Below are 27,694 nucleotides of genomic sequence, written 5' to 3' on the forward strand. Positions count from 1 at the left end.
GAATGCAGCAGCCAAAGCCAGCCTGGTCTCACTGAATCCAGCAGCCAGAGCCAGGCTGGTCACACTGAATGAAGCAGCCAGAGCCAGGCAGATCTAACTGAATGCAGCAGCCAGAGCCAGGCTGGTCACACTGAATGCAGCAGCCAGAGCCAGGCTGGTCACACTGAATCCAGCAGCCAGAACCAGGCAGGTCTCACTGAATCCAGCAGCCAGAGCCAGGCAGGTCTCACTGAATCCAGCAGCCAAAACCAGGCAGATCACACTTAATACAGCAGCCAGAGCCAGGCAGGTCACACTGAATATAGCAGCCCAGAGCCAGGCAGGTCACACGGAATGTACCTGCCAGAACCAGGCTGGTCTCACTGAATGTAGCTGCCAGAGCCAGGCAGGACTCACTGAATGCAGCAGCCAGAACACGCCTGGTCTCACTGAATCCAGCAGCCAGAGCCAGCCTGGTCTCACTGAATCCAGCAGCCAGAGCCAGGCTGGTCACACTGAATGGAGCAGCCAGAGCCAGGCAGATCTCACTGAATGCAGCAGCCAGAGCCAGGCTGGTCACACTGAATGCAGCAGCCAGAGCCAGGCCGGTCTCACTGAATGGTGCAGCCAAAACCAGGCAGATCACACTTAATACAGCAGCCAGAGCCAGAGCCAGGCAGGTCACACTGAATATAGCAGCCAAAGCCAGGCAGGTCACACTGAATGTACCTGCCAGAACCAGGCTGGTCTCACTGAATGTAGCTGCCAGAACACGCCTGGTCTCACTGAATGCAGCAGCCAAAGCCAGCCTGGTCTCACTGAATCCAGCAGCCAGAGCCAGGCTGGTAACACTGAATGAAGCAGCCAGAGCCAGGCAGATCTCACTGAATGCAGCAGCCAGAGCCAGGCTGGTCACACTGAATGAAGCAGCCAGAGCCAGGCAGGTCTCACTGAATCCAGCAGCAAGAACCAGGCAGGTCTCACTGAATGCAGCTGCCAGAGCCAGGCTGGTCTCAATGAATGGTGCAGCCAAAACCAGGCAGATCACACTTAATACAGCAGCCAGAACCAGGCAGGTCACACTGAATGTACCTGCCAGAACCAGGCTGATCTCACTGAATATAGTAGCCAGAACCAGGCAGGTCACACTGAAAGTACCTGCCAGAACCAGGCTGGTCTCACTGAATAAAGCAGCCAGAGCCAGGCAGGTCACAATGAATATAGCAGCCAGAGTCAGGCAGGCCACACTGAATATAGCAGCCAAAGCCAGGCAGGTCACACTGAATGTACCTGCCAGAACCAGGCTGGTCTCACTGAATGTAGCTGCCATAACACGCCTGGTCTCACTGAATGCAGCAGCCAAAGCCAGCCTGGTCTCACTGAATCCAGCAGCCAGAGCCAGGCTGGTCACACTGAATGAAGCAGCCAGAGCCAGGCAGGTCTCACTGAATCCAGCAGCCAGAGCCAGGCTGATCACACTGAATCCAGCAGCCAGAACCAGGCAGGTCTCACTGAATCCAGCAGCCAGAGCCAGGCTGGTCTCACTGAATCCAGCAGCAAGAGCCAGGCTGGTCTCACTGAATCCAGCAGCAAGAGCCAGGCTGGTCTCACTGAATCCAGCAGCAAGAGCCAGGCTGGTCTCACTGAATCCAGCAGCCAGAACCAGGCAGGTCTCACTGAATCCAGCAGCCAGAGCCAGGCTGGTCTCACTTATTCCAGCAGCCAGAGCCAGGCTGGCCTCAATGAATGTAGCTGCCAGAGCCAGGCAGGACTCACTGAATCCAGCAGCCAAAGCCAGCCTGGTCTCACTGAATCCAGCAGCCAAAGCCAGGCTGGTCACACTGAATGAAGCAGCCAGAGCCAGGCAGATCTCACTGAATGCAGCAGCCAGAGCCAGGCTGGTCACACTGAATGCAGCTGCCAGAGCCAGGCTGGTCTCAATGAATGGTGCAGCCAAAACCAGGCAGATCACACTTAATACAGCAGCCAGAGCCAGGCAGGTCACACTGAATATAGCAGCCCAGAGCCAGGCAGGTCACACTGAATGTACCTGCCAGAACCAGGCTGGTCTCACTGAATGTAGCTGCCAGAGCCAGGCAGGACTCACTGAATGCAGCAGCCAGAACACGCCTGGTCTCACTGAATGCAGCAGCCAAAGCCAGCCTGGTCTCACTGAATCCAGCAGCCAGAGCCAGGCTGGTCACACTGAATGAAGCAGCCAGAGCCAGGCTGGTCACACTGAATGAAGCAGCCAGAGCCAGGCTGGTCACACTGAATGCAGCAGCCAGAGCCAGGCTGGTCACACTGAATGCAGCAGCCAGAGCCAGGCTGGACTCAATGAATGGTGCAGCCAAAACCAGGCAGATCACACTTAATACAGCAGCCAGAGCCAGGCAGGTCACACTGAATATAGCAGCCAGAGCCAGGCAGGTCACACTGAATATAGCAGCCAAAGCCAGGCAGGTCACACTGAATGTACCTGCCAGAACCAGGCTGGTCTCACTGAATGTAGCTGCCAGAGCCAGGCAGGACTCACTGAATGCAGCAGCCAGAACACGCCTGGTCTCACTGAATGCAGCAGCCAAAGCCAGCCTGGTCTCACTGAATGAAGCAGCCAGAGCCAGGCTGGTCACACTGAATGGAGCAGCCAGAGCCAGGCAGATCTCACTGAATGCAGCAGCCAGAGCCAGGCTGGTCACACTGAATGCAGCAGCCAGAGCCAGGCTGGTCTCAATGAATGGTGCAGCCAAAACCAGGCAGCTCACACTTAATACAGCAGCCAGAGCCAGGCAGGTCACACTGAATATAGCAGCCAGAGCCAGGCAGGTCACACTGAATATAGCAGCCAACGCCAGGCATGTCACACTGAATGTACCTGCCAGAACCAGGCTGGTCTCACTGAATGTAGCTGCCAGAGCCAGGCAGGACTCACTGAATGCAGCAGCCAGAACACACCTGGTCTCACTGAATGCAGCAGCCAAAGCCAGCCTGGTCTCACTGAATCCAGCAGCCAGAGCCAGGCTGGTCACACTGGATGAAGCAGCCAGAGCCAAGCAGATCTCACTGAATGCAGCAGCCAGAGCCAGGCTGGTCTCAATGAATGGTGCAGCCAAAACCAGGCAGATCACACTTAATACAGCAGCCAGAGCCAGGCAGGTCACACTGAATATAGCAGCCAGAGCCAGGCAGGTCACACTGAATATAGCAGCCAAAGCCAGGCAGGTCACACTGAATGTACCTGCCAGAACCAGGCTGGTCTCACTGAATGTAGCTGCCAGAGCCAGGCAGGACTCACTGAATGCAACAGCCAGAACACGCCTGGTTTCACTGAATGCAGCAGCCAAAGCCATCCTGGTCTCACTGAATCCAGCAGCCAGAGCTAGGCTGGTCAAACTGAATGAAGCAGCCAGAGCCAGGCAGATCTCACTGAATGCAGCAGCCAGAGCCAGGCTGGTCACACTGAATGCAGCAGCCAGAGCCAGGCAGGTCTCACTGAATCCAGCAGCCAGAGCCAGGCAGGTCTCACTGAATCCAGCAGCCAGAGCCAGGCAGGTCTCACTGAATCCAGCAGCCAGAGCCAGGCAGGTCTCACTGAATCCAGCAGCAAGAACCAGGCAGGTCTCACTGAATTCAGCTGCCAGAGCCAGGTTGGCAGGTCTCACTGAATGCAGCAGCCAGAGCCAGGCTGGTCACACTGAATGCAGCAGCCAGAGCCAGGCTGGTCTCATTGAATGGTGCAGCCAAAACCAGGCAGATCACACTTAATACAGCAGCCAGAGCCAGGCAGGTCACACTGAATATAGCAGCCAGAGCCAGGCAGGTCACACTGAATATAGCAGCCAAAGCCAGGCAGGTCACACTGAATGTACCTGCCAGAACCAGGCAGGTCACACTGAATGTACCTGCCAGAACCAGGCTGGTCTCACTGAATGTAGCTGCCAGAGCCAGGCAGGACTCACTGAATGCAACAGCCAGAACACGCCTGGTTTCACTGAATGCAGCAGCCAAAGCCAGCCTGGTCTCACTGAATCCAGCAGCCAGAGCTTGGCTGGTCACACTGAATGAAGCAGCCAGAGCCAGGCAGATCTCACTGAATGCAGCAGCCAGAGCCAGGCTGGTCACACTGAATGCAGCAGCCAGAACCAGGCAGGTCTCACTGAATCCAGCAGCCAGAGCCAGGCAGGTCTCACTGAATCCAGCAGCAAGAACCAGGCAGGTCTCACTGAATGCAGCTGCCAGAGCCAGGTTGGCAGGTCTCACTGAAAGCAGCAGGCAGAGCCAGGCAGGTCACACTGAATGCAGCATCCAGAGCCAGGTTGGCAGGTCTCACTGGAAGCATCAGCCAGAACCAGGTAGGTCTCACTAAATGCAGCAGCCAGAGCCAGGCTGGTCTCACTGAATGCATTAGCCAGAGCCAGGCAGGTCTCACTGAAGGCAGCAGCCAGAGCCAGGCTGGTCTCACTGAAGGCAGCAGCCAGAGCCAGGCTGGTCTCACTGAAGGCAGCAGCCAGAGCCAGGCTGGTCTCACTGAATGCAGCAGACAGAGCCAGGCAGGTCTCACTGAATCCAGCAGCCAGAGCCAGGCAGGTCTCACTGAATCCAGCAGCAAGAACCAGGCAGGTCTCACTGAATGCAGCTGCCAGAGCCAGGTTGGCAGGTCTCACTGAATGCAGCTGCCAGAGCCAGGTTGGCAGGTCTCACTGAAAGCAGCAGGCAGAGCCAGGCAGGTACACTGAATGCAGCATCCAGAGCCAGGTTGGCAGGTCTCACTGGAAGCATCAGCCAGAACCAGGTAGGTCTCACTAAATGCAGCAGCCAGAGCCAGGCTGGTCTCACTGAATGCATTAGCCAGAGCCAGGCAGGTCTTACTGAATCCAGCAGACAGAGCCAGGCAGGTCTCACTGAATGCAGCAGACAGAGCCAGCCAGTTCACACTGAATGCAGCAGCCAGAGCCAGGTTGGCAGGTCTCACTGAAAGCAGCAGCCAGAGCCAGGCAGGTCTCACTGAAGGCAGCAGCCAGAGCATGGCAGGTCTCACTGAAGGCAGCAGCAAGAACCAGGCAGGTCTCACTGAATGCAGCAGCCAGGCAGGTCACACTGAATGCAGCAGCCAGAGCCAGGCAGGTCGCACTGAATGCATTAGCCAGAGCCAGGCAGGTCTTACTGAATCCAGTAGACAGAGCCAGGCAGGTCTCACTGAATGCAGCAGACAGAGCCAGCCAGGTCACACTGAATGCAGCAGCCAGAGCCAGGCAGGTCTCACTGAATTCCTTATTGCGTGATCCTAGGTGTGGTAAAACTCGCTCAGCATGTCATGTGCACAACTTTAACAGCGTCAAAAGTGACATTCTTCTGTACAATGGGTAGTACTTTTCCAGGGTCTGCTGGCCAATCATCTCGCCTGGAACAAGGCCATTGGCTGGAAGTAAAACCCCGTGGCCAAAATCCAACTTGCCTGAAGCTGAAGTGGTGCCTACACGCAGACATCCTTGAATCTGGCGCATCACCATAGCAACCAGTGCAACATCACTTAAGCACTTCATACTAGTGCACACTGCATTGCAATGACCTCTACAAAACACTCACTAGCCCTGGCGAGGCATTGAAGCGTTGTACATGGCCTAGATGAATGTTCATTGCAGTGTCAAGGCGCTTGGCACTAGTAACAAGGTGTGGACTTAACCTGCTCTGAAACTACAGAATGAGGGGTGTGGTTAAATATTTTCTGCTGTTTATTGATAACTTCTTGAAGTCTAGAAGTGTAGTCAGATTTTAGAAAAAGGTTCCTGACGTCGGCCTTGGTGAAGTTGGCTACATTTTCACAGCCCTCTATCGGTGTCAGGAACTAAATTGCATTTTAAAAGTGGCATGAATAACTAGGCAGTAGAAATGCTTGATTTAAATAAGCTGTAGACATCTTCCAGAATTTATCAAAAATCTGCTAACATGCCTACATGCACTCTGAAAATTTTACTTAACATCAAGAAATACAGTCTTTGACCACAGGAACAGGTTCATAGGATCCCTTAACACCAGTTACGGTAAAAGCTTATAGGCAAAGGATAAATTCATACCTTTCCATATGCGGGGCTCCAAAATGATACAAAAGCGTGAACTTACGGAGCTGAACAAGTTTCGTATGATGGTTAAAATTAGCAAAAAAAAAAGGTGAAGATACCATTGTTACACCTAGTGGTGCAAGATGGAAGGTCCCACCAAGACCTCCTTCCTTGAGTAGAAGTGAGTAGACCACAATAAATACAAGTCCTGCAAGTAAACCACTCTTAGTAGCATGATGTAGAGATCAACTACATACTACGTTACCTACTCAGTGAATTGCCGGTTTCGAGAAATATACACGTGTACATATAACCTTGGAGAGTAAACAATAGAGAACCTTCTCCAATGTACACAGCTCTCAGAAATATGGTCCCTCACCCACATACCAAGTGCACTCTGAAGAAAGGTTAGACAGTGTGTGAGACACCAAGGCCCCTAGGCACAACTAGTTGCTGATGACTGAAGACTGACGACCTGATTTAGCACGCGTCGGACGCATTACTCCATCACAACGGTGACAAATATCCCGTCCACCGAAATCTAAATCCCATTATGTTATATGGGATTTAGATTTTAGCAGGCGGGATATCTGCCACCTTTGTGACAGAGTGACCCGTCCGCCGAGTTCTAAATCAGGCCCGAGGTACTCTTGGAGGGTGAATTAGCATCACTGCACATGAGTGCGTAATACAGCAGGAACGTACTGGGTGGAACTACCCAGTCGCGCAGGCCATGCTTTGTTGGGAGGAACTGGCCCTGGGAAAGAAGTGGTTCTGGACATTACCTTCCACCAAGCAATGCGAGGTGTGGTCTGGGAACTAGATGAGCGGTCTAACTGTTGGGTGAAATCCAGGATAGCAACCCCCATGTGAAAAAGTTGTGATTAGAACAGTATTGGTTCGTGTAGTTTGACTTGGGTGTGTGCAGAACAGATTAAGTTGTATGGTCAATTCTGTCAACTTTTCTCTCCCATATTGTTTCTGGACCTTTAATCCCAGACCCTTTGTACTTGTGAAATAATGTATTTTTGTGGCAATCGATTTCACATATGTCTATTGAACCGTCCACTCATGCTGTAGAAGTAGTCTTTCACTCGCTCATTTCTGCGTTCTTGTGTCCGAGTCTCCAGACTCCTCTCACATCACTTGCTTGCATTGTATGACATGATTTTAAATCTCTCCGCTTGCTGGTTCATCCACTGGTCTTTTGTTTCTTGTTTTGTCCCCACAGATGTGGACGAGTGCACTGAGCGCAGTGACGAGGAACTCGTCTGTGACCACTACTGCCACAATTACATCGGTGGTTTCTACTGTTCGTGCAGATTTGGCTATCTGCTCCACGCGGACAACAGGACCTGTAAAGGTAAAGCAATCAGGAGGACTGGTTGTCTTTTATGACATACTTAGGGCTTTTACTGATTGTGGACACAAACAAAGAATTAGATTTTAGCAATTAGGGACATTGATCTGGAGACATTCGGAGCATCCCTGGTAAGAGATCCCCAGGTGAAAGTGTATTTAGTTGGAAACTCAAGGAATTCAACGAAGATGAGGAGAATCTAATGGGCCAAGGGTTGAAATTAACATTAACGTAAGACTATTTCCACAAAAGATGAAGCAATTTCCTAGATCTGTCAATGGATTTCCTCAAATGTTAGGTGATCTGGTTTGGATAGAAGGTCTCCCAGTCTGCTGTGATCCCATTGCATTGTAGGTTCGATCCGCAGAGCTGAACCGGTCATATGGAATGCAAGGCTGAAGGCCTGTAGGAAAGCCGAACTCTAAGAAACCTATAGAGACCAAAAGCAACCCTGAGGGAATGGGGCACAGTTCCTTAGCCAATATAATTGCATATCTGTGCTGTCAAAATAATTATTTGGCGATGTTTTTCTTTTTTAAAAGAAGTGTTGGCATGAGAGAACTACCCCAGTGGCTCACCATGCATCCTTGGAGAGGTCAGGTGCCCTCTGTGTCTTCACTTGGTGCAGTGTGGGCTAGCAGTAAAGCACTTTCCAACACTTATTTTAGTTTTAATACTAATGCAGTATGTAAGGTAGGATTCTGCACTGCTAGGTAGTTGTGTCTCTTTAACAACATTCCTACGCTGATACTTCATGCAGGGAGTGTTACCTTCTGGTGTGTCTTGCCAAGTGGCCATGTTCCTGGAATATGTCAAAGTGATAAAAATTAAGAAGCAATCTGGAGGTTTTCTGGGAGATGTAACCTTATATTTTGGTCTCCACTGGAGATTAAAGAGCTGCACTTATTGAATATCTCTTTACATTCTCCCGTAATAGGAGCTACTGGGCTATCCGGATTCTAGGTAATGCCAGAAAACTACTGACCTGGACAGTCTCCCTTTCGGACTTTGCCTTTCATCTTCTCAAAGCAGCTGAAATCTCATGAGCAAAATGTACCCTGGAGCTGAGAATAACCTGAGAAACAGCATGCGTTAAATTCCCGCCCCCTACCCAAGCACCAGCTAACATGGGTTTGGTTGATGGCGGAGTGCAGATACCACTGGGTCAATGCTCCTTCCACCACCAGCATTCAGCAAATTATGTGGGGCCAAAACCATTGCTCCAGACTGAAAAAGACCTTTCCTTGCTGGGAAAAAAAGAATAAAATAATTTACACTTGCAACGCCCATCCATGAAACCGCAGACACTCTGCTGATTGACAATTTGGCGCACTCCTGGAAATCTGTTATTTTGTGCATTTGTTTGTGCAGGTAATAGGACATTTGTGAGTTCAGAAAGAGCAATTTCCCAAAATTCACAGGCCAGAGCGTCCCAACTGAAGGAGTTTGTTTCTTTGCGATTTGGGCCCTCGAGGTTTACTCAAGGTGCGATTTTCTCAAATCCCAGTTACTCAGTTTGTTTTAGACACATGCAAAGCGTTGAGAGCAGAAACGCGCTGCAGCCTTGGTACATTCGTGTAATGACCTGGACATCACGCTATTGGTTTAAACCAGGGGTCTCCAAACCTTTCATATGAGGGCCACATACTTTTACAAATATTCACGAGCCGAAAAAAAACAGTTTGATAAATGAATAAATAAAATATAAATGAACAAATGAAGTTTGCTTGGATCTTTCTCGTAATTAGCATGATATGATTCAGAACAAAAGTGAAATGTGGCAATTACAAACAAATACTGCGTGCTTAAACTGAGAGATGATGTACAATGAGTACAAATGTCAAACATTAGCAGATACTCTGACAAAATAATCAATTACTTAACTGTAGAGAGCAACAGAGGGTCCGATAACATCTTGTAGGTGCCGGATGTGGCCCACAGGCCATAGTTTGGAGACCCCTGGTTCAAACAGCAACTTACTATATTGAACTCTTGGTCTACAGGGATAGAGACAGTAACACATTTGGTGAATATCCTGAGGCATTGTGAGCTCTGTTGGGGACATTTTATCTCCAGACTTGCCCGGACATCCTGCTTGCTGCACCAAATCAAGGGATGAACGCTCCAGTAGATGCCACATCAAGCATCCCTGATGGGGCACAGAGCTGATTACCCACATTAGGGACAATAATCTGTCGGGGTAGGGGGAGGCGGGCGCTATCATGGACAGCAGAAAGAATGATGTTGAGGTCTAGGCTTTAGATGTCACGGTGGGCGAATGGGAGAGTCACTGACATTCAAGTACTTTGTACATTCACATCTCCAAAGTTCTCGTAATAAGCTCTTTCTTTTTGGATGTCGTTTCCAGTGGAGTGCAGCGCTAATCTCTTCACCCTCCGAAGTGGTACGATTGCCAGCTCTGACTTCCCAAACCCATACCCCAAGAGTTCGGACTGTCTCTACAGAATCGAACTGGAGGAGGGCTTCTCCATCACTCTTGTGTTTGACGACAGCTTCGACATCGAAGACCACCCTGAGGTTTCATGCCCCTATGATTTCTTGAAGGTGAGTCTTGAATGTTCAAAGTGTGTCTACTGAAAAAAGGGGATGGTTTGTGGTGCAAATTCTGGTTCTTCTTGACTTGCCACTATACTTCACGGGTCCCTGTGGATCAGAGAAGATGGGCGAGAGATTCACAAGGTTCTTTGTCAGAATATTGTCTCCAAAGTATCACGCTATGCAAATATCGTAGCGAAATATTGACTACCACAATACTGTGGTGGTCACATAAAGGGAAGTGTAAATTAACTCCACACACACACAAACACATAGTGCCTGATTACGACCTTGGCCGAGTGGATTACTCCGTCCTAAATGTGACAGATATCCCACCCGCTGTATTACAACTTCCATATATCCTATGGCATCTGTAACACGGCGGACAGGATATCCGTCACATTTAGGACGGAGTAATCCACTCCGCCAAGGTCGTAATCAGGCCCATAGTCAGTTTACATATATGTGGAGTTATGTATACAAAATCAATACTTACCTATAATTATTGTATTCATTTTTGCATCACAATATTGTTCACACAATATTCTCGAAGGATACAGTTTCAAGATCTTTCACTAAGATACTTTCAGAATTAAGACACACATAAAGACTAAGGTCTTAGTTATCACATCTGATAAGTAACGATACTACGGCGTACGTTATGTATCACATGCGATAAGTAACATCTATTACCAGTTTTTGGGGAGTAACCTGCCGATTTTGGTGTTCAACGCTCTAAAATCCACATAGTACAGTAAATACCATATATTTTTCCTGTTAATTTTGGCATTTTGACCTGCTGAAATGTAATTACATAATTCTGACTCATGCGTAAACAGGGGTTTATGCATGGGTCGAAAGATAACGAGCAACTCCTAATCAGGGCCTTCGAGTCAGACCTGCCAAAGACTTTAACAATATTTGCAAGTGGGCTCTTTGCAGCCACCCACACCCTCAAAACCACATTCAGTAATATTTCTATTTTTTTTTTACTATACAGTAGACTAGTATAGATAAAGAAGTACCACAATAATAATTGAAAGGTAAGCATGATTAATAATGCTAATGTCTATATGTAGGTGTATACCCTAAAAGGATCTGCCTCTAGATCTGGGTTAACCTGAAGTGTGATCACGGAGGCGCGTAACGGTTCGCGCAGCAGTGCTCGAATGCCCGTGAACTGCACGCTGATGATAGGCAGGACACCATTTGCAATGGTGTGCGTGCTCTGAATATCGAAACCACAATATCGACGGAACAGAATATGGAAGACAAGATATAAAAAAGAAATACCGACAGGTTAGTAAGTCCAGATACATGTATCTTGCTGGTACATATATCTACAAAGTATGTAGATGTGAAGTTATTGAACAGCAAACCTATACTTCCCTATCTGCACTTACCGTTCGATAATTTGTGCCTCGGATATTCTGCCCTCGATATTCTTGTACCTCGATATTGCTGGAGTCGATATTCAGAAGTATAATCAGAAGTATAACCCTTTTCAACCCAGATTTCTTGATAAAGTTGTTCTTCCCTAAATCGATCATGGTAATTGCACACCTTTATGGCATTGATAGTCTTATACTAATATTTCATCAGATAAGATGTACAAAAGCAACATTTGTCTGGGTACATAAAAAAGCATTATTCAAAGAAGATGGTGAGAAATATTTGTATACAAAATACACTACAGCATATAACATAACTGTAATAAAAAGGGAAATCTTACTTCAGGTTGAATGATGCAAGTCATTGATCATATGGTCACAGGGGCAAATGACAAGCAGGAAAAGCAAAAAGATCAATGTTTTTTAATCAATTGTGGAAGTGCAAGAATGACTTCAGCAACTTTGGTTTCAGGACTGTAGATGCCCCCCCCCCATACCCGGTTTAAAGAAGATCTGGCTCAAATTCAACACCCCAACTACTTATCTAGAGCCAGGACTCACATGCTAAATATCAGACATAGTTACCCCTCTCTTGCCAAATCCCTCAATCATTTACTTGCTCTGGGCAGGCTGATAGGAACCAAGAGGGCCTCGGTCAGCCTTGCACAGCCAAACCTCTCCCCCGTACAAGTCCTAAACTTTACCAGCCAAACTATTCTCAAGCTTCTAGATTGCACTCCTATTCCAACCTGGCCTTCAGGTTGGAGGTTAGCACCCAAATACTGAGTTCTCTGTAAGCCCCTCACTCTGATATTGAAAGTAGAGACTTATAAGGACCCGCTTTGCCTTGCTTAGTTCTTCACCTACGGCTCTTCGTGCAGGACAATGTGCTCAGCATGTAAACACCTACTATCTGTTGTTGCTACTTCCCCAGCTATATCCTACTTGAGCTTTACACTTACAGCTTTACTCTTACCTGTCCAATGTGCACCAGATTCACACCTCAAACATTAAAGAATGCTCTCAAAGCCCCCTTCTGCTGCTCGATTCATGATGCGAAACCCTGCGGATACCCAGGTCGTTCCATCTGCTTCTTGGAACAGAATTTATGTACGTGGTCTTACTCTAATCCAGGGGTCTCCAACCTTTTTTGTAATGAGAGCTACTTGTGTTAAATGAAACTCATTTGGAGCTACTAATATTATTAGTCTTGTAATATTGACCACATCAGACAATACTATATTAGTGCCCACTAAATGCGAGATTATTAGCAGTGATCACATCAGTGCATCAGGTATTGTTGCCCGCAGCAATGTTAAAAGGGCTTTTTCAGTATGGAATGCCTCTGCATGGGTAATACATAACAGCCATAGCAGCAAAGCCTCTAGCACGAAGGTAATACTATTTGTAGAAATATCTCCTTTGTCACATGATTTATCACTTAAGTATCAGCATTAAACATATTTTGGAAATTGCGCAATAGTGCTCCAAATATAGGCTTATAAATTCTGAAAATAAACACGTGTGTCTCAAATATATACTCTGAATTTTAGTATGCATTTATCAATTCAATGAAGCAAAAAGCTTCTAATTTAGTAGGCTGTGCTGCACACAAAAGAGTAAATTACAGGCAGCCAGAGAGCTACCATTAGCTCACGAGCCACTCGTTGGAGAAGCCTGCTCTACACAAAGTAGTGATTTTAAAGTCCGGTTTTCCAAAAGTATAATCTTCAATGTATCATCATCATTTATATTTTAAATGTGTATTAATAAATAAGTACTATAAATGACCATGGATAGCAAGATGAAATCAAATCTAGCCCTTTAATTACCAGAAATGGCTCCTGCCTCCCGCACCATAAACTAGACCATAGCCTGCGTTGAAGGTCCTGGTATATCTTAGGTCTGAGGGAGGACCCTTGGAGGTCCACCGACCCAGGCTGGGCAAGGATACCTGGGTGCTTACCTTGGCAGCGAGGTTGTTCATCTCTTTAAATCCCCTCTTAAATATGTTTTGTTTTTCTTAGATTAAAGCCGGAAGGAAGGAGTTTGGCCCGATATGTGGTGATACATCCCCCGGGACGATAGTGACTGGAAGCCACAGCGTTCAGATTCTGTTCCACAGTGACAATTCTGGGGAGAACCGAGGATGGAAGTTATCTTACTTAGCCACAGGTAAGCCCCACAGTTTCCTTAGTTCCTTGGATTGGTCATCATTAAGAAAAGGTCACATGCACATGTATGTGGTATTGTATAGCACATGCTTTAAGAAACTCCAACATGACACTGATGTACTGTGGCAGAGCTCTCAACAGAACACCTGCACCAAGGACTCACCCTGAGATTCTAACTTGTGAATATGTTTCTTCTCACTTTTGGAATTTGGAAGTGAGGTGCCTTCATAAAGGCATGATGCTTAATCCTTACAGCCACATTTTCCAGAGAAGTAAATTTATAGAATTTTCTTTTCAATATTTAAGTATATTCTACATTTGTGGCTGGTAATTTACCAGAATGTGAAGAGGTTCTCTTCAGATCACACAGCACCACCTCCAGAGTGGCTCTCTGTGCCCCTCTGCTATTAACGCAGCTGATCACCCAAAAACTGCAGCCTGGTTTTGGGGTGCAGACTTTGGGACATCCCTTACTCTCTGTTTATGATGTTGACGGGATGATTGAGCAACAAAGTCACGTGAACTAAAAGCCACCGCCCCCACACCTGCAATGATTTCTGGATCAGAACAAATCAATCAAAACATGGTATTCTGTTTTTTCTCACCTGGAACATATTTCACTGCATTGCATCTACTCCTTGCTGCACATTCCATTCCATTGATTACTGCCACTCCAGGTTATTCCACTGCTCTCCTTTATGGAATCATTGAACTGCACAAACATGTGTGTGGTTCTTTGTGGATCTCTGAGATGTGTGGTGCATGAATGGGTTTCTTTTATCTGGTTAGGGAGCATTTTCTGATGCAGCTCCTGGTTGACTCACACAATGTGAAATGTTATTAATTCTGGTTCACAGCTCTTCTCCATTTGTCTCTTCCCAAAGCAAAGATGGACGAGCCACTGAAAGCGCGAGTCAGGCCTGAGCCTGAAGCCTGGCTCTGGCCCAGCTCGAGGTTCTGTTGGAAGTTCGAGCCCATTAGGAGCCGCGCACTCATGTGGCTTCTGCCTGCCGCTCACCCCCTACCCATGCTATGGCGTAACGGCCACAGGAATCGACTGTGGGAGCTGGGAACCAGGGTCCAGTCTCAGGTGTCCACTCAACATCCTGTGATTCCAGGCAAATCACTTGGGGCCAGATGTGTGAAAAGATTTTGCATTCGCAAACGGTAGGAATCGGTAAATTTCACCATTTGCGAATGCAGAGTGGCCTTTCACAATGTATGAAAGGCATTGCAGTCCCATTTTAGGGAATCACAATTTTATTGTGATTCTCGAAAATTGGACTCCAAATAGGGGATCACAATTTGCAATTCCCTAAATAGGAAATTACAAATAGGGAATTCCTTTCCACATGTAACAAGTATTTCCTAAATGCGAACTGGGCATTTAGGAAATGCTATTACCATCAGCTCCAAGTTGATCGTAACCATGTGCAATTAAAAAAAAATGTATTAAAAATACATTTTTTGAGGTGCCACATGTGCGCTTTACATGTGCACAATTTGTTTTTTTGGGGTGCATCAAAGGAGGTCTTAGCTTGCGCTATAGAAAACTGCAGAAAAATACACGAATAGGTCAAAACCAAGCTGTAACATGAGGAAAGATTAAGAGATGTCCATCTATTGGCAGACCTGTAGAAAGTAAAACTAGAAAACCTAGACTGATCACAGCTCCCCCCTTAAATTGTGTGATCTTAGGCAAGTACTTTATTTTACCATAACTCTTTTTTCTTCCTTATTGCATATGAAAACATTTTTAAATATGAGTTCAGAATACCAGTTGTACAAAAATCTATTGTATTTGATGTAATAGTCTATAATGTTGCTTTATAGCAATCTGGGCCACGCACAGGGTTTACAGGACAATTATCTTGCCTCTTTGTTCACTAGTGGTTCATGTTTAAAAACTATCACTCTTAATAAGGTACTTCTCAGTGCAGTGCCATAACATTTTTTTTCATATTTCATGCTCTGTTTGTTGTATTATTTCCATGGCAAACATGATCAAGACTCGACCCAACAAGGACTCTAAGATCCGACCCAAACCCTTGGCTCGGCTGTAACTCAGCTCAGCCTCTTAATTTGTTGGCTTACCCACCACTACTCCGAAGCCTTTAAGCACAAAGCCCCTCATCGTCAGTCTGTTCAGTGCCTATTGTTATTAATTCAGTCACGAGGCACCTTCGTGCTCATAAACCCATCAACATTGGCTTGAGCCAGTGAACATTGGCCTGACATGAGGCTGTTGAATTGAGTTATTTTGCCTGAGTAGGCGAATGTTGGCCAAGGGACATGATCAGAGGGCTTGGCAAGTAATATCGATCTCTAGCCTGACTGTATTTAATTCATATAATTGTTGCTCTGAATACTTCGCTAAGGTAGGGCGAGTCTTTTTGGCGCCCTAAACAAGAGCGTGCTTATTGAAAAGGGAATCTACTCGGATAGTCATTTACCCTAATTCTTCAAATTCAAGTGTCCTGGACAAGGAAAATCAACAATTACATAAAACATGCATTTAATAAATCATTATGTACGACAAAGCTGAAAAACAAGAATTTTTGAAAACTTTTTCTCAACCAGGTAGCAGGATGAGAAAGCCCAACTCTGCGGAAATAATGCAGATGAACAAAATGCAAAGGTCACAATCATGGAGTGTAAATGTGAATAAATTGCAAAGTAAGCATGTTGAATTTTAGTTCATATAGCTGGCTGGATAATAAAAGAAGCACACAATAGGATGGACACTGGACAGCAAAGCAGCACTCTGAGTCATGTTTCATATTCAGTTATGAGACTGAGCGTTTCGGTGACATTTCAGTTCATTGCAGAGACCATCATCAGGGCAAACCTTATATTGTGACATTGTCAACACTTTCGTGAAAAAACAATCATAAAGACACATAATTTTTCCTATAAAAATCCTGAAAATCTGAGCAGAAAAGGGCTGTCCCTAAATAAACTTATCACATTTAAACCCGAATCCTAGAAATGATTTAGGTAATTGATCATGGAGTGATGTAAAAATGGTCTAAGGCTGAAAAAACACTCATGAAAAACAGAAGTCACACAGATGCATAGTGAACAACAAAGAGGAGGCCATTCTTACGTCTAAATAGAATCTGTAAGAAAGCAGACTTTTTGCAGGTTTCCCTTCAACTTTTTTGCCCCATTTTGGACTACTAGCTGCTTGTTTCCGACTTTGAGCATCCTTAAGCCTGCATTCCTCAGCCCCAGGACCACACCATAGAAGTCAATGGTAGTTGTCCTGTAAAGTTTGAAACTTACTTTAAAAACGCTCTGATGGCCAGATAACTGTCCAAAGTTTTCTCTTAAGACTCCTTGACCCCTATCCGGTCATATTTAGTCACCTAGTCTGGGTTGAAGTTGCTGAACTCAGTATTTCAAACTTTTACAAAGTTTTCAAAAGTTTGACTTGCCAATGCTTGTTTGCACTAGATGTTAAAGTTTTTAAATGCTTTAAAAATTCATATCTCCGGAACCCTCTGGTAGATTTGGGCTCGAAAAATTAATTAACATATGCTCTATTTTTAGGGTCGAGCCTGCATTGCATGCGCTTATGCATGCGTTTCGCTAGCGAGGCGCTTTAGGAATTAAAAAAGGCTCAGAGGCCCGTCCACATCAGTGTCTTTCATTGGTTTGTGGGCTTGCCTGTTGGAATCTGCTTGATTTCATTAGTGGAAGGCACGCATACGTCATGCCTTTTCCGGTGGTTAGCCCTCCTCGAGCGCATCGACCAAGTACAGAAAACATACAAGTCTCGCTGTTTTCCGTCCGGTTCGTGGACTACTTTTTCTCTATTATCGCAGCGCGATCTCGCTTAGCAGAAATCGAGTGCTTTGCATAATATCGACCCTGTTACACAGTTAATTGCACTTTTTCTGGTTATGTACATGGTTTATGTAGCAAGAAATGTCCGGTTAGGAGTTTACAAAGCTATTAGCTCTAACACAAGCAAACGCGAGACCCGTTGCATTTCAAATGCTTGTTATAAATTGTTGTTCAGTCTCTTTCTTGTTTGGTGACTCTCTTTTTTCGTTGTTTGATGCTGTTGAATGTTTTTCACATTGCTCCTTTGCTAAGCCTTGCTGCTTTGTGCCACAGCTACCAAAGGGTTGAGGTGAAGGTTAAGTAAATCAATCTGACTGGATCCAAGACGGTATTTGTGAGTGTCCTGCAGAGTAGGGCTACCTAGCCATTGCATACAGTACACCCCAAATCCTCACAGAATCAATCAGTGAATCAAAGCGTGCCAAAGACTGTGAATGAAATCACAGTAGCAAAAATAACTTGGCTACAAAAAAAATAAAAAATATGCTTAAAAGGTAGTTAATAAGGGCAAGTATATTGATAAATGGGGAGCATGTAAACAAAAGAATCGCTTTCACCTTGGGGAGCCGGGTGGCATACCAGTTACAACAAAAATAGTCCCCTTTGTGAGTTACTGGAATGCAACTTACGAAAGAAGAAAGAAAATATTGTTTTAAAAAAGAGGGAAAGAGAATGGGTAGAATTTACTTGAATGATGTCATAATATAAGTTACCATAGGCTTATGTGCCCTGAGCTGGTGTTATGCAGTCATTCATTCATTCATATGTTTGATTTATTGATTTGAAAGTGTCAGTTTTCCACAGTCAGACTTTGCTTAATCATGATTTACTTCTCATCTATTTAGTTTTAACATACTTTATTTATTAGTTGGCCCCATTGCCCTTGAATCGGCAACCAAACATTGGTTTGATTGACTGCACTTCCGAATCCTATATCTGGAGTTCCCATAAGCCCTCTGGTGACAACTACATGGGCTTTCCTAATCAATGCACAAACTGACCCGTTACCTTGGATTAATTACATTATCAGCATCTGTGCTCGGACTTTGAATGTAGTTCATTGTGCTTCATCTTTCATCATACAGGAAATTCCTGCCCAGTCCTACAGCCACCAGCCAATGGGATCATCGACCCCGTACAGTCAACGTACACCTTCAAAGACCAGGCGCTCATCACCTGCAACCCCGGCTACCATGTGCTGAAGGTACGGGCTTGTCGCGTTCATGGCAACCAGGATGAGTGTGAGAGACTGGGCCAAGTGGACACAGAGCCTCCACAGGGTGGTATTTGTTTCTACAGAATTGCTTTGCAGACACAAATGGTGGTGTCAAGATATCCCAAAGAGATACCTTTGTGTACTACTAAGACAGTCTACATAGGGAGCGGTATTCTTAGAAAGGTTGCCGCCCTTCAGTCCTTGCTGACTTGTACATCACCGATGCTAACCATTTCCATCTGCCACATTTTAATTAGTCCTTTCAAGCTTCTTTAGAATCTCTTTCATTTGAAGGTCCTAAATTAGTTTGAAACCATTCAACTAGGGCAATGTCTCAAAATAGTTTGAGCATTTAAAAGATAAACATTCCCGACTGTATATTAAGTAGATAAGTTCTGACAGTGATGGTAAAAATGTTGCCAGCATGCCTCCTAAAGAAGTTTGTGAGACTCAGAGGCGGAGGAGGGAGAGGGTTACCCTGAAGCATCCTTTCCGCTCACCTTCAGCTCACCTCATTCTCTCCTCCATCAGCAAGCAGGCTTCTCAGCATCCTTGGACAGTGGCCATTTTTCACTCCCCTCTTGGAAACAGGCTCATCTCCAGTTGTTCGAGGGGTGATCTGCTGCTTAGAAAGGCTATGTTGTTGCAATGGTCCTGAAAAAGCTTCTCTGAACCTTTCAAAACAGTGGTCACATCATCACTTCCACTGAAAGATTGACTGGCAGCTTCAGACAGTTGGTCCTTCTTCCAGTAGTAATTTTGTGGTCCCATTCTTAGCAGGGGGAGCAAAATTTGCAGGGTTTCACTCTGTGGAATTCCACGGAGTTACATTAAAACTCAGCGAGATTCCACGCCGCGACAGAGGACGCTGCTTCTTTCTGCCGCTCAAGAAGATTTTCTACTCGAGCCGCAGCTTTCTCAACACGAACGGTAGCGACCTGCTGCAACCCCACACATTGTGAAATCAAGCCAGGACACGCCCTAGCGGTTGATTTTTATGCGCGCCATCTTAACATTGGCGAGGCGTGTACAAGAAAAACTCTGCCATGCGGCCTTTTCCAGACTTTTTTCAGAACTCCACGCTCCAGATGGAGCGCGGAGTGGGTAAAACTCTGCAAACTCCTACGGCGGACAGAGTTTAACGCCCACCCTAGTGAACACACTTAAGAATGCGCCGCTGCAGAGAGTCAGACCGTGACCCCGTTTGTAACGCGATCGCTGGCCTTAAAATGAGATTCAGAACTTCTCAAATTCAGAGTGCCATTTTAAAACGTCTGTTGGCTTGAGAGCTGTGTCCTGTAAAAGGAATTTGTGTGAATGTTAAAACTAAACGTTTTCACAATGAATAAGGATTCATTCTTTCTGCCCGGATTGAAATATGTAAAACTGTGTGAGGTTATTGTTTCCTGCTGCAAAAGACCTTTCCATGCCCATCAGTCGGATATATTAACAAAAATGTGGGAGCAATTCTCACTGCTTTCTGATCAATAAACAGCAATCGGAAACTTGAAAAGTAACAAATATAAGTTTTGAGTTTTTAACGTTTACAAATGAATGATTGCTGCACTGCGCTCTGTGCGCAGTGTTTTAGTAACTTTTTATCAGTGTGACCTAGAAGCTTTTATTGTGTAAAGTAGGGGCGATGGTATATTATGTGGAAAGTATGGCAAGTCCACAGTTGGGAGCATGGATGCATGAAACACTTATTTTTCATGGCATGAGTATTGCAGAGTTAGAGCATCAATGTAATCAGAATGCTGACGCGGATTTTCATCCTGACTCCTTACTTTACGGGGAGCCCCATGTTACTCGCCCCACGTTGGAGAGGAAGACTACCACTGAGGTTCATAAACTCATGAAGTTATTTTTCTTTTTTTTCTCTAAAAGGATGATATTGAGATGGACTCCTTCCAGATCGCGTGTCAGAAGGACGGCACTTGGAGCAACCTGGTCCCAACTTGTAAAAGTAAGTGAAGACATATCTACGTGCCGCTGCTGTTTCTTAGATCTCAGGCATTTGCACACGCGCAGTGTTACTGTGGGCAATCGCGGCAAGGCTGATGTCTCCAATCTATGAAAGCGGTATTCACCTTCTATGGTCAGTCCATGGCCAATGGGCATATTAGCAAATCAGTAGAAAACCAGACATGTAGACATCAATTACAAGCCAATCAAACAGGGAAAAAGTCAGTTGACTGCCTGTCATGCCCATCTCTTTGGGTCTGGCTCAGAGACAGCTTTAGTTGTTTCACTAGATTCATGTAGTACAAAAAAAATATGAAATGAAATATATACATTTGTAGAGCAACATAGAGGTATCCCTTTTTTTCCATTAGACTGTTCAAAAGTCTCTTTCATTTTGTTTCCACCCTCTGCAGTTACCGCATGGAGCAATGGGTCAGCCCACTTCAGTCACTGACTCATTGTGGGTGACGTCATTGGGCAAGAGTGCAAATGGTTTCTTGATATGCATGAAAAGCATTGCCCAAAGTTTCAGGGTTCTTTTCTAAAGCATTCTCCATCTACTGAAAAGAACCCTGGTGCAGTAACATAATGCCACCAGTAGCTGGCGCACTTGCGGTGTTGCCTTATCTTGCCTTTGGAAGGGCCCGCCCAGTGGGAAGGAGCAGCCTCATATTTGTGAATATCCTCAGTGTTCCAGCCTTGCGGATACTCCAACCATTTGGGCATGGCCATCACTTTGCTCACATCTGTATCCCTTTTCTTCTGCCCTAAATTTACAATCATGGAAAATGTGTTCTACTTGCAGCTTTTGTCCAATTGTGTTGTAGTTTGAGGACATGAGTCCTGCGATTTTTCTCTCACAAAAAAAACATCTTTTATTGAAGAGCATGTTTTGTAATTGGGTCTCGGTTGGTTCTTCGCCTTCTGTAGGTCCAGTTTCACCGCTCAGCTCTGAATGTATGATGGAACAATGAATCCTGGAACCCCGCATGCCTAAACAACGCAGTCGGAACAACGATTTATCATTGTAAAAGCACGCCTAGTGAAGGCATGTGTGGGACAGCATGCGTGGCTCCAGCATGCGACCCCCCACCTGCCCTAACGCCCAGAAGTACCCCACCCCTAATACTAAAACTACCCCAACCCCAATACTAAAACTACCCGACCTCCCACCCCGCCCTTAATACTAAAACTACACTGACCCCCCACTCCTAATGCTAATACTACCCCAACCCCCACATCCCTACCCCTAAAAACGAAAACAACCCGATCCCCCTCCGTCTCAAAAACTAAAACTACCCTGACCCCCCCACCCACCCTTATATTAAAACAACCCTGACCCCCACACCCCTAAAAACAAAACTACCCTGACCCCCCACCCCGCCCCTAAAAACTAAAACTGCCCTGACCCCGCCCCTAAAACTACTCCAACCCCTCCACCCCCTAATACTAAAACAACCCCGACCTCCACCCACCCCTAAAACTACCCTGACCCCCCACCCTGTCCCTAAAAACTAAAACAACCCCGACCTCCCCACCCCCTAAAAACAAACCTACCCCATCCCGACCCTTAAAAACCAGAACTACCCCGACTGCCCAGCCCCAAAAAATCAAACTATCCCCAATCCTGCCCGAGCCCCACTTAACTGACCGCGTCCTCTCCCAATGCTGACTCCCTTCTTCTGTGCCTTAACCACGCATGTACATTATTCAGCACATGCGTGGTTAAGGCACAGAAAAACGAAGTCGTTGTTCACGCAAGCGTTGTTCCGGAGTCATGCTTCCGGCTGTTCCCCTCGGCTCCCTTTCAGTTCTGTAGAGAAACCTGAAATGGCTTTGCTTATTTTTCCAGTACTAATGAGTGGAAGGCAAGAGGAGGTTTAGAAGGGAAAGATAAAAGATAATTGAGCAAGAAAGAGACAGATAAAGAGAGAAGATAAACAGTAAGCCAAGGCAGTGGAAGTAAAAAAGGGAGGTAAAGGAGTAGAAATTGAGTGCAGGATATTGTGACGCCACAAAAGGGAACCAAAAAGTGGAGAAAGAAAACAGCAGAGCACACATCAGGGTTGAGAGATGAAAGAACATGGAGGACAAATGTGATAGAGCAGAACAAGGGGATATAAAACAACAGAATGCAGAAGAAAGAGCTAAAAGAGACAAATCAGCAAAGTATGAAAAAGTTATGAGAGATGACAGGCAAGAATGAAGATGAAAAGGAACAAGGGCTTGAAAAGAGGGGCCAAGTAAGAGAGAAGATTTATAAGAATTACACATTTTTTAATGGGAGGAGAATTGTAGATGGAGATGCAATTTTCCTCTGGCAATTCCTGCTTATGCAAAATCGATGTGTTTGACCTCTCTTAAAAATGGACAAAGAGGTGTACTGATCCCTGTTCATGACACTAAACAGTTCCCTGGTTTCCTTGTGCTTGTGGTTAATGCTCCATCCAAATGCTGTGTGGTCTGCAAGCTCTTTTGTTTTGCAGCCAAGTGCCTAACATTGTACCCTGCTCTTGTGTTAACTTTTTTTCTCTCTGCGGTGGTTGGTTTTCTGCATGGTGTCTATGTGCATGACTACTAATTCCCTTCCTTTTTCTTTCTTTTCTTTTCAATCTCTTGCTTACGTTTCCTCTCTCCGCATTATCTATCGCTGCTTCCGCTGAACGACAGAAACAGAATCCCGGATCAGCCAAAGATCGGCGCCAGATCAAGTGTTGGACTAGCCTTCTGGCTACAACTGCACCGTTGAATTTGGAGGACTTACCTAAATCTGTCCTGGTGTACTGTTGCTCTTTCCGGGCCAGTCACATCTTCTTCCCAAAAAGTCATTTGTAGAGTAAAAGAACACCTATGGAGAGAGGTACCACCACACCCTGATGGTAGCGAGCTCTTGCGGTTTCAACAACTCCAGGACTTTGGTGGTGGTGTGATCGCTGGCACAGACTTGTTCCTAGCACATAAGGAAGTCGAACAAGTCAAATGACTGGTCTAACAGCAGTTTGATACCCGTCTATCGCTAACCCTTCCTAATCTGGGCTCCATTGTTTTGAAGAATCTGACTTTTCCACCCCCCTCCTGCTATTATTGGGAATCCAACGTTTCCCACTTCTAATCAATCCACTTACATTAATCATAAAACTCTTCCCCTCTGAGTTCACCCTTCCAGAGTCGTGCTGTACTAATGCTTTTGAGAAGGCCGCCTGGTACAATGTGTTGTTGTTCTTAAGAGAAGAGAAGAGGAGAGCTGAGCTACAACTTGTCATTGTCTGAAATCAGTAGACTGATGAATCTAAAGAGCATGAACGACAAAGGTGTTACCCAAGTGAAGGAGCTCCACGTCACGGACTCATCCACCAGCCAAGCCAGGCTGTTGGTACATCAAGTCACGATAGGACCAATCACCTGCCTCTGCCAACAGCAGAGTCTCTGGTGGATCTGACTCCTGCGTTCCCATACCCCTGTGACTCTATACATGATTCATGCTCTTCAGATACAACTTTTGAGGACAGGGTGATGTTTGGAAAGTAGATCTGCTTCCTGCTCCCTTGTGAGTGTATTAATGAAGAGGGGGCATCTCCAACACAACACACAATGAAAGTATTCCTCCTCGTTGCTCCATGCATGTATGTGCACACAGACGAGTGTGAAATGTCAGACATCTGCAAGAACACTTACACAAGCACCGACTTGCACAAAGATGAGCTATCATGCACACACACACGAGTGTGAAATGTCAGACATGTGCAAGAACACTTACACAAGCACAGACATGCACATAGATGAGCTATCACGCACACACACACGAGTGTGAAATGTCAGACATGTGCAAGAACACTTACACAAGCACCGACATGCACACAGATGAACTATCATGCACACACATGTACAGACACATATACATGCGCAAACACACACACACACTCACCCCGACAAATAAAATACAGAGGAGGGTCCAAACAACACCCTTCTTTAAGGAGTCAAGTTAACTTCCTCAAGGTAAAGTAAGTTTCGAAGACCTCTCTATACAACTCCTCATTTGGCAAATTACAGCCTGCACAGTACAACAACCCAGTCGCAGGGACTATGGCGAGCCAATGATAAAATCTAATGAATAGCCGAACTTTGTGGTACCTCTCCAAGAAAGCTGTGCTCTCTGCTATTCCAAGGCTCTCCAGACTGCAAGGTCTGCTGTCCTGTCTGAACCCTCTTGCCTCCCCCCCAGGGATGTTCTTGTAGCACTCTGAATCTTACAGCCTGATTTAGATCTTGGCAGAGGAAGTACTCGGTCACAAAAGTGGTATCTATCCCACAGCGGGCGGGATATCCATCATGTTTGTGGCAGAGTATTCCCTCCTCCTAACCATACGCCAAATAGCATTCCTGTGCAACATGTTTTGCGGTATTTAAAACTCCATAAATACAGAAATGAAGAAATGCACACACAAATACGTGAATACACGCACGCGCGCACACACACACACACACACACACACACACACGCACATGCACACATGCACACATAAATGGCTTCAATGCTTTGTCAGGGTGAGTAAGCGCTACTTAAATGCAATTATAATACAGTAGAACGTGCACACACACATTTACACAAAAACACACGCAAACTAAATATTATTTATTTAAATATATACTACTGTAAACTACTGTACAAGCAGCAACCCAACATACCACATAAACCTACATTACTGAAAAATAGGTTGCATCTCCAAATGTGGTGATATTTGGCCTTTCGGGCAAGCGACCTGCTAACACACAGGCCCATATTTATACTTTTTTTGTGCCGCATTTGCGTAATTTTTTGATGCAAGAGCAGTGCAACCTTAAAAAAAAATATATATATTTTGTAAGTTTGCGCTGCTTTTGCATAAACAAATGACGTAAATGCCGCACAAAAAAAGTATAAATATGGGCCTCAGTGTCCCTACCATTCCACGACAAGACATCGGGCCAAATGCAAACATCCACCAAGAGAAGGAGCATGTTGCAAACAGGGAGGGCAAAGACTGTGGTGAGAGAAACCCTACCCTGAGTAGACATGGCCCACCCACTGACTGCAAGCAAGCAAGAACACTCCTATTTCAGCTGACATTCAACACTTATTCAGACACAAACTCCAACAAGCTCTTGCATTGTGTCAGGTGAACACACCCCAAGCACCACCAGCTCTGCACTCTGTGCAGCCACTCCACGACCTTGTTCAGTGTTTTCTTCTCTGAGGACATTCTGCAGTGCTTTAGAAGGCTATGGTTGCATTCCTGATGTGTGAATGTCTCTTCTGTGTGACCTGCCATTTCTCTATCAACAGTTTATTCCTGTGAAAACAATCAGTAATGGTTTCATCACTCAAGTAATTGTTTGTAAAGTATACATTTCGAGTAATTAATTGTGTTACTTTCTTAATATGTTTATAAGGTTTTGGGGCTATCCAGAATCACATATTTGTTTAATTAAAACTTTGTACAATGTAGACCTTTCACCATTTGCACTAATCCCCTATCGTTTCTGCCCCTGCCATGCCAATGCCAACGCGAGCCCAGTAGAGAGGCTCGACGATTGGCCCAAGAGATGGAAAAAACAATTCCAGCACCTTTCCAGTTGCCATGGTGCTTCTGGCTTCTGTTCAAGCTCCTCTGACTTTGAGGTACTGATGTCTTAGGCCTTAACATATGCAGCTCATGTTGCCTACTCTTAAATATGCAAACCAGGTGCAGTGAAGTGGGGGATCTCTTGCACTCTGGAGTTTGAACCACTCCTTGTATCTGATTGTGCAGCAATAAAATAAAGTACACTCCTAGGTACAGCTGATGTTGTCTTTAAATCACCAGTGTAAATGGATAGAAAACACTTCCACTCATGTTGTATTAAGTGATCCAGGCAAAGTGCAGCCTCCGGCCATTTTACTTTCTTTAAACCTTAGGGCCTGATTGAATTTCGGCGGACAGGCGATCCGTCAGCGTTGGGATGGAGTGACTCCTCTGCTGAAACCTAGATCAGGCCCCTTAGTTTCTGGATGCTTGTGGTGCTCTACTCACACATAACAATAGCAAGTCTCACTGATACGACAATGCGAACCACGCAACGTGAAAGTATGCTCTGTGACACTCTACGCCTCAAACACTAAGAACACATCAGCCATACATGGATATCCAGTGCCTCCCTGAAGCTCAACCCAACCAAGACAGAAATAGTCTCATTTGTAAAGAATAACAAATGAGAAACAGTACAAACCTGTCTCAATGACATGAACCTTTATATCTTCGAAGCCCACCTTTCACAGGATGCCAAGGTCACTTGCATTCACCCTGGCCACCAAGAAAAATGGCCTGCTACACCCTCTCTTTTCTGAAGGTGAACCTTGTCTTCCTGAAGGATACTTCAGAACTGCTGTTCAAGCCTTAATCCTCTTGCGACCTGACCTCCCTGCCTCCCAGACTCCACACTGGTACCCCTTAAAGGCATCTGACATGTTGCAACACATCTCATCCACTGCCTGAAGAAATATAGTCACATCATCACCATCCTGATGAAACATCATTGCTTCCCTGTCAGACCGCACCATCTCAAAACAAGCCGCATCCCTTACAAAGTCACCACAACCAGCACTCCTACTTATCATGCAAGCTCACCATTCCTGGTAGTTGTCTGCACACTCACAGCCAGGACACCATCAGATGGTAAACTGAGAGGTATAAAAAGCACTGCAGCAGGCATTTTCCATCAATGCACCTAGATTTGAAAGAAATTCCCATTTCTACCAGGAGTGCCTCAATATTGCTCCAATTAGAAGGGTTGTATGATGGAACAACTAATGCGTGAACCACGCATGCCTGAACAAGACGGTCGGAACAACGACCGCGTTGTTACCGACGAATGCCTTTACCTCGCGAGCCTTGAAATGATTTTTCATTGTAAAGGCATGCCTAGTAAAGGCGTGTGTGGGGACCGGCATGCCTGGTTCTAGCATGCCATCACCACACCCGCCCTAAAACATAACTACCCGACCCCCCACCCTCCCTAAAAAACATAACTACCGCGACCCCCCACCTGCCCTAAAAACACTACTGCCCTGACCCCCCAACCCCCACCCCTAAAAACAACAGTACCCCAACACCCCCACCCACCCACAG

The 27,694-nt window shown here is 45.8% G+C and overlaps 1 protein-coding gene across 3 annotated transcripts in view; it reads left to right on the forward strand.

Moving 5' to 3' along the window:
- The window catches only part of MASP1 (MBL associated serine protease 1), a 250,759-nt gene that overhangs the window by 77,162 nt on the left and 145,903 nt on the right, over positions 1-27,694 (forward strand). For 2 of the 3 annotated variants that reach the window (XM_069212804.1, XM_069212803.1), the window contains exons 4-8: positions 7,270-7,401; positions 9,767-9,963; positions 13,373-13,520; positions 18,454-18,572; positions 20,472-20,550. In XM_069212804.1, the coding sequence (XP_069068905.1) occupies positions 7,270-7,401; positions 9,767-9,963; positions 13,373-13,520; positions 18,454-18,572; positions 20,472-20,550 (675 nt within the window). Of the gene's footprint in view, positions 1-7,269; positions 7,402-9,766; positions 9,964-13,372; positions 13,521-18,453; positions 18,573-20,471; positions 20,551-23,219; positions 26,367-27,694 lie in introns of those variants that run through there. The other variant, XM_069212806.1, reaches the window with a different exon arrangement.

The sequence above is a fragment of the Pleurodeles waltl genome, chromosome 11 (genome assembly GCF_031143425.1).
Source record: "Pleurodeles waltl isolate 20211129_DDA chromosome 11, aPleWal1.hap1.20221129, whole genome shotgun sequence".
Classification (NCBI taxonomy): domain Eukaryota; kingdom Metazoa; phylum Chordata; class Amphibia; order Caudata; family Salamandridae; genus Pleurodeles; species Pleurodeles waltl.